Raw genomic sequence first — 13830 nt, 5'->3', positions numbered from 1 at the left:
ACAGAGTTGTTGAGAAGATAAAACAAGATAATGCATGTACAGCACTTAGCACAATGCCTTGCTGTGCTTATTATTTTAGTCCTACACAAAGACTGTTATAAATCAATAAGAAAGGAATAATGAATCTAGTCTAAAGAACAGAAAATGGGTGAAAATAAAGAGCAGTTCCTAAAGAATAAAAATAATTGCTCAATGCTGTAAATAACCAAAGCAGTGCAAATTAAAATAACAATCATACAATTTTTCTGTGTGTTAAATTCAATGCCCAGAGTTGGTAAGAGTTTAGGAAATAGACACTAATGGGAGTGAAAATTGATACATCCTTCCTAGAGGGCAATTCAGCAGTTTGATGAAGCAATTTTAAAAAGGTATTCTAAGAAAATAAATAGGTATGAAAGGATATATGCATGAGGATGTTTATTATAACATTTATAGTTTTTAATACAGAAAATTTGTAAACAACCTTAATGTCCATCTGTGGAGGGTTTGAAATGAATAAAAGTTATGAAATGCCTTATAATGTAATACAATGCAGCCAATAAAAATAATGGTGAAAATGAGTATCACCCTTGTTCCAGCGACCATTATTTCCTGCTTGGATTCCTCCTTGCCTGTAGTCTCTCTCTCTCAACTCATTCTCTACGGGGCTGCCAAAAGCAATCTAATCATGTCACTCCTTTGCTGAATCCTCTCGTGGCTGCTCAACATAAAACCCTCTAAAAGCCTCCGAGGCAAGTCTCATCTCTTTCTTCCCTTCATACTCCAGTAACACAGGACTCAACATGCTTCTCAGTTGGTTTTTGTACTGTTATTCTCCCTAAGGATTTAGTATTTCTCTGAGCCGCCTTTTTTTAAAATTATTTGGTATTCCCATTTCCTAGTCTTTTTTTTTTTCTTGAACATTTCCTTTTTTAAAAAAATATTTATTATTTTTGGCAGCACTTGGCCTTGGTTGCAGTGCATGGCCTCTTTGCTGTGTGGGCCTTCTGTAGTTGCTGCTCCGGCTTAGTTGCTTCGGGGCATGCAGGATCCTTATTCCCGGACCAGGGATCCAATTTCTGTCTCCTGTATTGGCAGGCAGATTCTCAAGCACTGGACCACCAGGTAAGTCCCCGCTGAGCCACTTTGGTTAGAATCATCTGATTCTGTCTTCTAATGAAATCCTTCACTTCTTTCTGGAGCTCTTACCTGAATGTTATTAAATGTTGTTTATGTGTGCGTGCTCAGTCGTGTCCAACTCCTTGCTACTCCGTGGACTGTAACCCGCCAGGCTCCTCTGTCCATGGAATTTCCCAGGCAACAATCCTGGAGAGGGCTGCCATTTCCTCCTCCAGGGGATCTTCCCCACCCACGGTTCCCACCGAGTCTCTTGCAAGGGCAGGCGAATTCTTTACCACTAGTGCCACCTGGGAAGCCCGTTATTTATGCGATTATCTGTTTAATAAATGTCTCTTTGGGCTTGCCAGGAGGTGCTAGTGGTAGAGTCCTCCCAATCCAGGAGACACAGGTGAGGCAGGTTCCATCCCTGGGTGGGGAAGATCCCCTGGAGGAGGGCATGGCAATCCACTCCAGTATTCTTGCCTGAAAAATCCCATGGACAGAGGAGCCTACCGGTTACAGTCCATCGGATGGCAAAAAAAGTAGGACATGACTGAGTGAGCACTCGGCCACACCCTTAAAGGTAAAATCCCAAGATGACAAAAATGATCTGTTTAACCATTTTACCCATTGTAGCCAGCCTGGCTCCTGACATAGCTGCTCCAAGCATTCACTGAATGAATAAATGAATGAAAAGCAAGTTACAAAATACACAATGTGGGTCCAATTTGGTAAAAGACAGATCAAAGACTTGTGTGGCAGGTGCTTGTTCAGTCGTGTCTGATTCTTAGGTCCCATGTCTGTAGATTTCCAGGCTCTCCTGTCCATAGGATTTCCCAGGCAAGAATACTGGAGTGCGTTGCCATTTCCTCCTTCAGGGCATCTTGACAACCCAGGGATCAAACCCACGTCACCTGCATCTCCTGCATCGGCAGGCGGATCATTTACCGCGGAGTCCCTTGGGAAGCCGTTTGGATTCTCGACCACTGAACTACCTGGAAAGCCCTTCGTGTGGCCAGTACCAGAAACAGACTACCTCCGGCAGGCCCGTGCTGGCCAGGCCTTTCCCCGAAGAGCAGAGAAGGGGAAGGAGAGAATCCCCGGGTGGAGGAAGGAGGCGGCGGGAGCTTGCCGGGAAGCGCGGAGCTGGGCGGGACTAGCTGCCTCTCCGGCTCCAGCGCCTCCGGCAGAAAGACTGCCGGAGGAGGGGGGCCAGTCTCCTGCGGAACACCCAAGGAGTAGAGGTCGGGAAGCCGCAGGGCCAGGCAGGCTCATCTGGAGCATCAGATTCCAAATTACGGAGTGGTGGTCTTGAGGGTGCACTCACCCCGGGATGCGGAGAGGGGCGGATCTCAGAGCCCAAGTGGTTTTCCCGCAGAGCGGCGTCCGGGCGCGCCCTAGAGGGCGTCGTGCGGAGGCAGTGGGAGAGTGTGACTTCTTTGGGGACCCTGCTCGAGGAGGACGGCCCCCTGTGGGGACTGCATCCACATGGCGGGATCTCTCCATCCCAGAAGACACCAGGCCAGCTTTATTTCTGCTTCTGGGCAGAGGACTCCTTATTTCCCTTCTCAGCTCCAGATTTCATGTTTGCACTGAGAAGCCCTACCACTCCCACTTGACACATGTCTCCTTGGCTCCTGGAAGCACCCCTAAGTCCTGGAACAGTCTTCTTTAACATCCCTCAGGAGCCCAATAAACATACTCTGAAGGAATGAATTCGTCCATTTATTCAACTTTTCCATGCGCAAGAGCTTCTTGGATGGAGTGTTACGGAAGCTCTTAAGGGAGAAAAGGCTGGGGCGGGACATGCATAAAACTTAGGAGGAGGTTGAAAGTTTTTGTTTAGTTTTATTTTAAAGTTGGGTAAAGAGGAGCTTCCTACTTCCTACTTTTGCATTCCAGTCCCCTATAATGAAAAGAACATCTTTTTTGGGTGTTAGTTCTAAAAGGTCTTGTAGGTCTTCATAGAACTGTTCAACTTCAGCTTCATCAGCACTGGTTGGGGCATAGACTTGGATTACTGTGATATTGAATGGTTTGCCTTGGAAACGAACAGAGATCATTCTGTCGTTTTTGAGATTGCATCCAAGTACTGCATTTTGGACTCTTTTGTTGACCACGATGCCTACTCCATTTCTTCTAAGGGATTCCTGCCCGCAGTAGTAGATATAATGGTCATCTGAGTTAAATTCACCCATTCCAGTCCATTTTAGTTCGCGGATTCCTAGAATGTCAATGTTCATTCTTGCCATCTCCTGTTTGACCATTTCCAATTTGCCTTGATTCATGGACCTAACATTCCAGGTTCCTATGCAATATTGCTCTTTACAGCATCGGACCTTGCTTCTATCACCAGTCACATCCACAAGTGGGTATTGTTTTTGCTTTGGCTCCATCCCTTCATAATCATGATGGTATGATCACTCACCTAGAGCCAGACATCCTGGAATGTGAAGTCAAGTGGGCCTTAGGAAGCATTACTATGAACAAAGCTAGTGGAGGTGATGGAATTCCAGTTGAGCTATTTCAAATCCTGAAAGATGATGCTGTGAAAGGGCTACACTCAATATGCCAGCACATTTGGAAAACTCAGCAGTGGCCACAGGACTGGAAAAGGTCAGTTTTCATTCCAATCCCAAAGAAAGGCAATGCCAAAGAATGCTCAAACTACCACACAGTTGCCCTCATCTCACACACTAGTGAAGTAATGCTCAAAATTCTCCAAGCCAGACTTCAGCAATACGTGAACCGTGAACTTCCAGATGTTCAAGCTGGTTTTAGAAAAGGCAGAGGAACCAGAGATCAAATTGCCAACATCTGCTGGATCATCGAAAAAGCAAGAGTTCCAGAAAAACGTCTATTTCTGCTTTATTGACTCTGCCAAAGCCTTTGATTGTGTGGATCACAATAAACTGTGGAGAATTCTGAAAGAGATTCAGAAACCTATATGCAGGTCCAGGAATCAACAGTTAGAACTGGACATGGAACAACAGACTGGTTCCAAATAGGAAAAGGCTATATATTGTCACCCTGCTTATTTAACTTCTATGCAGAATACATCATGAGAAACGCTGGGCTGGAAGAAGTACAAGCTGGAATCAAGACTGCCGGGAGAAATATCAATAACCTCAGATATGCAGATGACATCACCCTTATGGCAGAAAGTGAAGAGGACCTAAAAAGCCTCTTGATGAAAGTGAAAGTGGAGAGGGAAAAAGTTGGCTTAAAGCTCAACATTCAGAAAACGAAGATCATGGCATCCGGTCCCATCACTTCATGGGAAATAGATGGGGAAACAGTGGAAACAATGTCAGACTTTATTTTTTTGGGCTCCAAAATCACTGCAGATGGTGATTGCAGCCATGAAATTAAAAGACGCTTACTCTTTGGAAGGAAAGTTAAGACCAACCTAAACAGCGTATTGAAAAGCAGAGACATTATTTTGCCAACAAAGGTCCATCTAGTCAAGGCTATGGTTTTTCCAGTGGTCATGTATGGATGTGAGAGTTGGACTGTGAAGAAAACTGAGTGCCGAAGAATTGATGCTTTTGACCTGTGGTGTTGGAGAATAATCTTGCGAGTCCCTTGGACTGCAAGGAGATCCAACCAGTCCATCCTAAAGGAGATCAGTCCTGGGTGCTCTTTGGAAGGAATGATGCTGAAGCTGAAACTCCAGTACTTTGGCCACCTCATGCGAAGAGTTGACTCATTGGAAAAGACTCTGATGCTGGGAGGGATTGGGGGCAGGAGGAAAAGGGATGACAAAGGATAAGATGGCTGGATGGCATCACCGACTCAATGGACGTGAGTTTGAGTGAACTCCGGGAGTTGGTGATGGACAGAGAGGCCTGGCATGCTGCGATTCATGGGGTCGCAAAGAGTCGGACACAACTGAGCGACTGAACTGAACTGAAAGAGGAGCTATTGAAGATTTCAGAGAGGACATATCTGGCCTTAACCTGGGCAAGGTCTTGGAGGTCAAGACAGCAGACAGGGAGCCAGGTGTTGCAGAAGTGATGAATAGCGTGTAGTAGCAGTAGCGGAGAAGGCGATGGCACCCACTCCAGTCCTCTTGCCTGGAGAATCCCATGGATGGAGGAGCCTGGTAGGCCGCAGTCCATGGGGTCGCAAAAAGTCAGACACGACTGAGCAACTTCCGTTTCAATTTTCACTTTCATGCATTTGTGAAGGAAATGGCAACCCTCTCCAGTGTTCTTGCCTGGAGAATCCCAGGGATGGGGGAGCCTGCTGGGCTGCCGTCTATGGGGTCGCACAGAGTCGGACACGACTGAAGCGACTTAGCAGCAGCAGCAGTAGTAGAGGTTTAATGTTGAGTAGCTCTATGTTCTGAGTCAGGGACAGTGGTGGCACTTTGTCAGTTGGTACTGAGTTGGAGAAAGAAAGTTGGAGCTCACACCTTGGGGATGGAGGGAGAGGAGGAAAAGACCAGTATGTGAGGGAGAGGGTGTTCAGTTGTTGCTTTATTCTTGGTTCAGGTGACCAAGGAGGATGGCCATCACTCCGTATCCATCCATGGAGATTTGTTGGGGGAGGAGCCTCCATCCCCCCAACCCTGCCCCCACAAATTTTTAGTTCAGGCTGAAACCAGAGAAAAATATGGAGGAAAAAAAAAAGGAATCGAAAACTGAAAAAAAGTCCATGAGGTGGGGAGCTAGAAGAAGGCCCCCTTCAAGTAGCTCAGGCCTGGCAGCTTGTGCTGGGCTTGTGGAAGATTCCTCTCACAAGAGGTGAAATAGCTCTGGAAGCAAACCCGAGCACGTGTAGGGCTTGAGGGTCTGTGGGGCTGGGCCACCAGTGTCAACCTGCTGCTCCCACTTCAACCGCACCCAGGGGTGCAGTGCACTGGCGTTTTCTGCTCATACTGCGCTGGTCCAGGTAAGCTGTCTGCGCTGGGTGCTCAGGGGGAGACCCCATGGGACCAGCGCAGGCGCAGTCCTGCAGGCCCGCGACTGCCCCCTGGTGCCGACTCACTCCTCCCAAGGGCTCATGTCGGTGTCAATGGCCACACAGTTGTAGGCAGCGTATCGGAGCTTCTCCTCACACACCTTGGCGCTGTGGGGGGCAGGGAGTTGTTCAGCACCTGATGTAGAGGCTCCTCCATCATGACCAGGGGCTCTGGGAGTCCAATTTGTACCCTGAAGCCCTCCTCCACCCTAGGATGTCACATTTCCCCGATGCCCCACTCCCCAGGCTGGAACTTAGGGAACCCACCTGGCATAGTGCGGCAGGAAGAGGGTGCTGGAGCAGGTGGAAGACTCGGGCAGCGCGTCTGTGGTCTCATAGCTGGGGGTGTGGAGGGACCAGAGATGAGGAAGAATTGGAGGGGCACAGGGCAGCGGTCTGACGGGGGAATGTGTGTGTGGCAGAGGGCAAAGGCCAGCCACAGGCTCTTCCGACTAGACCTCCCCTCCCCATCGGCTCTCACCCCAGCTTGTCTGGGTAGATGTAGATTCGGGCCGGCAGACGGCTGCGGCCAGTGACAAAGCGCAGGAAGCGGCTCCGGTCCTCTGAAGAGGAGAAGCAAATCAGCGCCCATGTGCTGGTGGAGGAAACTCAACCACCTCCCCCATCTCTGTATCCCAGGAGTGGAGTCTGAACCCAGGCAGTCCTCTGCCATCTCCACTGACCGTTGGTGAAGTTGTTCAGTGCCTCCCAGAAATACTGCACCCGGGTGTCAGATGGCTCGAAGTCCTCAAACCGGGCTGGTGGGACAAAGCCACACAGAATTCATTCTTGGGTCCTGAAGCCCTACCCCGGGACTGTGCTGCCCGGCCCCACACTCACTGAGCTTGCGCAGGGCATCCACAGTGACCTCTGGGTCCCCGCACACCTTCTTCTCCAATTCTTGCCACGTCAGCAAGTCCAGCACAGCCTGGGGCACCACCTTCAGCAGACCTGCCTGCATGGCTGCCACCTGGGGAGAAGGGAGAAGGCCTGGCTGGAGAAGATGGCACAACTCCCAGCTCTGGGTGTGGTGGGGACACCTGGCCTCCACTCACAGAGATAAAGTACCTCTGTGCCCCACAGATCAGCAGTGGGGGCCAGAGCTCTTGGGGCTGGGTTCTGGTGGCCCCTCGGGATGGGCTCTGGCTCCTGGGAGAGTCCACAGCTCTCTGTTCCACTGGCCTCTGGGTAGTACCTGCTCCTTGCTCTCTTCTAGCCGTGCCTTCTGCACCAGTTGGATGAAACGGGAACGGTCCTCATATCCCACCACGACGCCGGAACCCCCAGGGATCAGCTCCACCACCTGCTGATCACTCAGCACAGTGGTGAATGTTAGCTCCTTCCCAAATTTGAACTCAAATGTCTCCTTGTCCATTCCTTCCATCACTTCCAAGAGCTTCACCTGGGGGTTGAAGAGAGGCAGGAAGGTCAGCTTTTCATTGTGGAGATAGTCTTGTTTTTTTTCTCAAGAAGCTCACAGGAAAGCAGGGGAGGCAGCCAGGCAAGGCGGTTGTTATGCAGGCAGTGAGGGCAGTGAGGGGGTTAGTAGACGGGCTGTGAAGCCCAGCATCAAGACGATGCCTGACCAGCCACGGAGATGAGGGAAGGTGTCCTGGGGGAAGTGGCATCTAAGCTGAGACCCAAAGGATTGGCTGCGAATTGGCTGGGCCACCAAGAAGTCAGGAGAGAGAACATCTTAAAAAAAGGTGGAAAGAGCAAAAGGCCTGAGGAACCTAACCGGGCAAGTGTCCAGAGATACAGGAGTCATGTTAAGGCCTTTTCAGACTCTGCATTTTATCCTAAGCCCAGGGTGGACCATTGAAGGGGTTATGGAGATCAGATGGGTAAGAAGGGAGACATGCAATCAGTGGCTGGATCAGGAAGGAAGGTGACTAAACCTGAGGGACAGAAGGGAGACGGGAGAGGTGGGCAGATTCCAAAGGCAGATGTGACAGAATGTGGGAGGTGAGGGAGAAAGAGGAGTGAAGAATGACCCTGAGCGGCTTGGCAAGGGGAGGGGTGGGTGGTGGTGCTACTGCGAGAGGGAGCCCTAGAGGGAGAGGATGAAGAGTGTGCTGAGCCCAAGGTGCCATCTTGGCAGAGAAGTCCAGTAGGTAAATGGATATATAGCCCTCGGCTTAGCAGAGAGGCTGGGTCCAGAGAGAAGCAGTCCTTTCAGGGTCACCAGAACAGTGACAGGAATCGAAGCTATGGGAGTACATGAGGTGGGCGAGGGGAAACACGTGTGGTACGAAAAGGTTCAGGACAGCCTAGGGGTGCAACAAGCTTGAGAGCTGGGCAGAGAAACCTGGTCCAGGCCCTAACTCACCAGCACAGAGTCCACAGCTGGGAAGTCCTTGCTCCAGCTCACCTCCTCACCAGAGAGCTGCTTCCACACAAAACCCGGCAGAGCCAGGACCTGTGGGACAAACACTGCTGTCTTCGTGCCCTGAACTGCCCGGGTTTGGCTGGCTCTGCTTTCCAAGAGCCAGGACTAAGCTGGTTGGGTGCAGATTACGCTACTCACCAGGAACTCCTTACCCCGAAGGGCAGCCCCCATCAGCTGTCCGATCCACTCATACTTGGCAAAGTCCCGGCAGGAGGGGTTGGGCACATACATGTCCCGGGCCTCGCCTGTGCCATTGCCCTGCCCCCGAGACAGAGCTGTCAGCATGGCCTGTAATGGACCCTTCTGTGTTACCCCAGATGCCTCAACGACTTCCCTGAACACCTTCCACGGAGGGGCCCTGAAGGAGCCCTCTGAACATACAATGGCTCCTTCCCTGTCTGCCCAGAAGCTGCCCCGGGCAGTTCAGTCTCTCCCTGCTCCTTCTCTGGCTTAGTCTGGCACCTGGGAGGTTTGCAGAGACAGAACAGCAGAAACAACTTGGGAGGTAGGGGTGCGGGCTTACCTGGTTGGCCGTTCGTACAAAGAAGGGCAGAGGCACAGGGGTGTCCGCCGAGCTAGGGCACAGTTCTTCTGACATGTCTGCCAAGCTGTCCCGGAAACCACCTCCTGAAAGGACAGACAGATGCTCTCAGTTGAGGCACACAAGAGCCCCAGCCCCCATGAAGGGGTAAGAAGCAAGTCCCCTGTTTGGCTTAGCTGGTCACCCCAGATACCCCAACCACTCTCAATACGGCAGGCCTCTTGCTACTGGCCCTCAAGGCCTCACCTTGGTCAATGATGCCTTCTGCAATGAATTTACACTCCCACCACTGGTCATAGCGCATGGGCCACCTATAAGGAGGGGTAAGTCTCTATCATTACACCGGGCTAGGGCTCAGGATGACCCACCAGCCCAGGGTCCAACCAGGAGTAGGGGCTACAGAGGGGTAACACTGAGGGGTCCAGAGGCAGTGTGTGGGTGGACATGGGTCCATGTGTGGTCCCCTGCCCCACAGCCATACCTGTAGTCCAGGGGCTTTTCATACTTGTCAGAGGGCTTGAGGCCTTCATAAACCTGGGGCCAGGGAGAAGGGGAGGGAGTTGTGGGAACGTCTGAGACCCGGCCCCACTCTTGCCCAAAGGCCTTGCTCAGGTCCCTCTTGGCCCAGTGCCCCCTAGTTCCCCTGCTGACCCGCCCTTGCTCTGACCCCAGGTGGTCCAGACCTGGGTGAAGACAGCATTCTTGCAGGCGGGATCCCGTAAGGGGCAGGCACGGTGTTCCATGGCGAGGCGCCGGTTGATGTACAAACGTGGCATGAAGCTGGGCTTGCTGCTCTCTGAATCACGCAGGCACTGGGCCACCAGGCCTGGCCGTTGGCGTGACAGCAGCAGGAACTGCTTCACTTGCTGGTAGGGAGAGGCGGCCAGAGCGGGGCCAGCAGGCAGTCAGCCTCTGTCCAGGCCCTGGAACATTTCTCTGTTCCAACCCCACGGGGCCAGTTCAAGCCTACTCTATCCCTGGTCCTTGCTTTCAGTCTCTCCCTTAGTCCAGCCACCAGGGGAAGCTTTCTAAAACCCAACTTTGTCATTACCTTACATAAAAACCCAACTTTGTCTTTACCTTACATAAAAACCCAACTTTGTCTTTACCTTACATAAAAACGTCCCAATGGCTCCACTGACCAGGAACAAAATCTGGCCCCGGTGCCCTCGGCTACCAGGGCCAGCCTCCTGCCCACCTCCTCCTGCCTCATCCCATGTCACACTCACATCTATGGCTATGCTTCTCTCAAGTCATCCTGAGCAGCTAGGAACTCCCAGTGGGCACCTTTCATACAGCCTGCCCTGTCCATGCTGTCACCTCTCCTCCCCAAGCTCTGTGTACGTCACATACTCTCTGGGAAATAGGACCCTAAACACTACATTTTGATTATTTGTATCTGGCTTTCTTCCTGTGTTCCCAGAGCCTAGCAAAAGTCTAGGCCTAGAGTAGATCTAAGAAATTTCTGATGAAGCGTGAACAACTGCAGAAAGGGGTGCCCACTGCCAAGACCAGCACTGAGTGAGTCAGGCTCACCTTAATCTCACTAAAGGTGCCCAGCGTGTGGTCCCAGGCCGGTACCAGGTGGTGCAGGACGCTGTCTAAGATCTTTATGAATCTGGGGAGGGTGGGTAAAGATAATTGTGGCTGAAGTCACAGATGCAAGACCCACTCACCACCCTCAACACACAGGGACAGGAGAAGGCAGGGCCCAGGGGCTCTCTGCCTCTTGAAGTGGAATAGCATACAATGTAAGATCTCTTCCACACAGACAAAAGGCTCAGGATGGGGGGTCAGGGGAGGGACTAACTGGCCCAGGACCACAGCCACCTCTGCAGGAGAACAGCTCTGCGGTACAGTACTTCCGGGTCAGTGCCTTCTAGGCGTGGGTATCGCACGAGATTGGTGGGCTGAAACAGGTCTGCATTTAGCCCTAATTCTCGCTGTCTAGAAGACTTGATCTTGACCCCTCGAAGACGCACATCAATCCCGTCATCTGGGGGAAGAGTCAGAGTGAGCTCACTTACGGCGCCTGCTGCCTCTTTGGCCCCGGGACCTGAGAATGGCTCTTCAGTGCTCAGCCTTGTGTCACCCTTCGCCCCTAGACACTCGGGACCTTTGGGATCCCCTTCTATCGCCCGATTCTGACGATTATATTCTGTGCTAGTTTCTCCGTCCACCACTATAATATGGGGATGCCTGAAGGTCCCAACTCCATTCCTCTTCCAGGTGAGCCCACGCACTTCTATGGCTTTAAGGCAGGCTTATACCCGGCACCATCCCGTTGGCTTGGGCCCCAAAGCTTCAGATCTTGGCGCTAGTTCAGCTGTCACCTTTATCCCAACTCCAAGTCCATCTCCTTCACTTCACTGCCAGCTAACCCCCATCTACATGCTGGGCCTCCCTTTCCCTCCTCATGGCCTTAAGCCCCACCTCGGCACTCGACGATGCGGATCTCGATGATTGGGAGGTGGACAGTCATGTCCTCCAGGACACAGACGTCCCCGATCAAGGTCCTGAGGGGATGAACACGGGGAACTTTGGAAACCCCTTGTCTTCAGGGGTTGCTGGGGTCACAGTCTACCTTATGACTCCAAGCTGGGTCAGATCCTGCTGCCAGGATCATGTCCCACCTCCCAGCCCAGATCAGTTCACTCACTCGTCAATGCTCACGTCACTCAGCTTCTTCAGGTTGTCCCCTTCACCCCCATAGACCACCACCCGCTTAGGCATAAAGTTGTCATCTGTGGTATCCACCGTGAGTAGTAGTTTCCTGAGGGTTAAGAGGGTGCACATGTGTCTTTACACTCACAGGTACGTGGCTCACCCACCCTGTTGTGCTCAGAGCCCACTCACTTGACAATGGTGCCCTTTTTCATGGTCAGCCGTACCCAGTGCTGGCACTGGGACCCATCGCTCTCCCAGTAGGTGTCCGCGTTGCTGTCTGTCAGGCAGGACACATTGAACTCCTCCTGGGGAGGGTAGAGAGGTGGATGGGCCAGGGAGCACAAGAGAGAAAGCACAGTGGAGCTGAGCTGGAAATCCATCTGGTAAGGGTGGAAGTGTCGAGGGATTCCTATAGGACTTCCAAGACTGGGGGGTGGACTGAGTCTGGCCTGTGGGGATTCAGGTTTGGCTGTGGCTTAGAGGTAAGAGTTCCGAATCTAGCAGGATGTTACTACATCTTGCTTGGGGTGGGAGGAGTCCCAGCACCCACCGTGTAGGAGGAAACGTCTATGCTCTCCACATACTGCTTCACGCTACCCAGGTTCTCATCCTCCTTGCCCAGGTGGTCGTACAAGAAGTGGATCAGGTCCTCGTCGCACTCGTAGGTCCACGTCGGGGGCACATAGCTAAGCGACCCCAAGTCCCTAATTAGGTCGGGCCCAGACCTGGAGCTCCTTCCTCCCCAGCCCATCCCAGCTTACTCACAGTAGCCTTTGTACAGCTTCAGTGTATGCCTCGGCCGGCTGAGGCCTTGATCCCAGGCGATGCGAGTATGTCAAGTCCACCACCTGTTCCCATCTGTGCGCGCAGAATGGGGAACGGGATATGGAGACCTCAGCGGGCGGCAGAAGACCCTGGAGCCTTCTCCAGCGCTCCGGCTCCTCTAAACCATGCCTCCAGAAGCCCCACCCCAGCTCCCTTTAGGTCCCGCCCTTTTTGCTGTCAATCCTATCAGATCACACCGCCCGGGCTGTGCCAGTCTAGGGCCTGGCAGTCGGCCAGCAAACCCCACCCATCCCAGCGCAAGACCTGAGCACCGGGCGGTAGTCCACTCCGAAGAGCTGCTGCTGCCGCTGGAGGTGGTCTGGAGTGTCGATGGGTACCAGGCGGGCCCCGCCCTCGGCTGGGCGGCACACCAGGAGCCAGCCTTCGTCCAGCCCGCAGTCGCCCAGGTGTTCCGCCAGCTGCTCCTGCCGGGACGCACCAGACGAGGACAGCCGTCAGGGAACTGCCAGCGGCCCGCCCTGCCCAGCCCAGGGCGAAGGGCACCGGACGCTAAGTCAGCTCGATATGGGGGAGGGGAACAGCCAGGGGCTTCCCTGGCCCCGGGGTCTTTTGCACCTTGGTCAGCTTCACCCAGAGCCCGTGGCCGTTGCACAGCTCTTCGCCTGTGGTGCGCACGCAAGCGCCGCGCCGCAGCTCGATGCTGTCGCGCGCCGCGCGGAGGGCCCCGGAGCCGGTACCGGGGGCCGGGCCCGTGGCTCCCACACGCAGCCCCAGGCCTTCCGCCTCCCACACCGGCAGCAGCACGCGCGACGGTCCCGCCGGGTCCTTGTAAAGCTTGTAGAGCACCTCGCGCGGCACGAAAGCTAGCGCCGCCGGCAGCGGCCGCCCGGCACGGAGGCTCTTCGCTGCCTCCGCCAGAAAGCGTACACGGCCCAGCAGCTGTCGCGGGGACTCTAGGGCCGCGCCCGGACCCGGGCCAGCCATGGCGGTACGGCCCGGGGAAGCCCGGGGGCGATCCGGGCGCAGGAGATTCGGCAGAACCAGCAGACAGAGCTTCCCACCACCTTCAGCCCCGCCCTCGACCAGCCTTCGCCGTAAGTTCTGGACTAAGCGCACCTCATGTGTCGCGGTAGTGTTCTGTATACTTGGGTACTGAATCCTGTTATTTATTTCTGTACCTTCCACTCAGTCAGCCAGACCCAAGTTCCGAAGTTTCTACCTGATCAATCTCCCCACTCCATTCCCATTGCTACTGCTCTCCTTTAAGCCACCATCCATCCTATCGAGCCCGAAACGCTATTCCTTCGACCTTCTGGAGCTTCCCTGCTCCCAGTGAGCCTCACTACAACCAGCTGAATCTTTAAGAATCTGTTAGCTATCCTGT

The 13830-nt window shown here is 53.2% G+C and overlaps 1 protein-coding gene across 1 annotated transcript; it reads right to left on the bottom strand.

The window, feature by feature from the left end:
* Window positions 1–5500: 5500 nt before the first annotated feature.
* Window positions 5501–13501, bottom strand: HECTD3 (HECT domain E3 ubiquitin protein ligase 3). Its single transcript, XM_052636820.1, has 21 exons — window positions 13062–13501; window positions 12750–12910; window positions 12426–12518; window positions 12211–12346; window positions 11850–11965; window positions 11653–11766; window positions 11427–11509; window positions 10824–10989; window positions 10530–10611; window positions 9677–9859; window positions 9475–9527; window positions 9240–9304; window positions 8976–9079; window positions 8591–8710; window positions 8393–8482; window positions 7259–7465; window positions 6904–7033; window positions 6747–6821; window positions 6545–6626; window positions 6331–6402; window positions 5501–6171 (listed from the first exon to the last, which is right to left on the bottom strand). Exons 1-21 carry the CDS (start codon window positions 13428–13430, stop codon window positions 6087–6089), a joined length of 2586 nt encoding a protein of 861 aa, XP_052492780.1. The 5' UTR covers window positions 13431–13501; the 3' UTR covers window positions 5501–6086.
* Window positions 13502–13830: the final 329 nt, after the last annotated feature.

Source organism: Budorcas taxicolor, chromosome 3 (genome assembly GCF_023091745.1).
Source record: "Budorcas taxicolor isolate Tak-1 chromosome 3, Takin1.1, whole genome shotgun sequence".
NCBI classification, from domain to species: domain Eukaryota; kingdom Metazoa; phylum Chordata; class Mammalia; order Artiodactyla; family Bovidae; genus Budorcas; species Budorcas taxicolor.
Note: the sequence above shows the minus strand (reverse complement) of the source record. Positions and strands in the feature narration are given on the sequence as shown.

Excerpts from the sequence above, each read along its gene's own strand:
- HECTD3 (XM_052636820.1), bottom strand. The coding sequence starts at position 13,430 with ATGGCTGGCCCGGGTCCGGGCGCGGCCCTAGAGTCCCCGCGACAGCTG. Across the intron at positions 9,080-9,239 it reads AGAAGGCATCATTGACCAAG|GAGGTGGTTTCCGGGACAGC; the intron begins GTGAGGCCTTGA and ends CTGTCCTTTCAG. Across the intron at positions 6,403-6,544 it reads ATCTACCCAGACAAGCTGGG|CTATGAGACCACAGACGCGC; the intron begins GTGAGAGCCGAT and ends CCACACCCCCAG.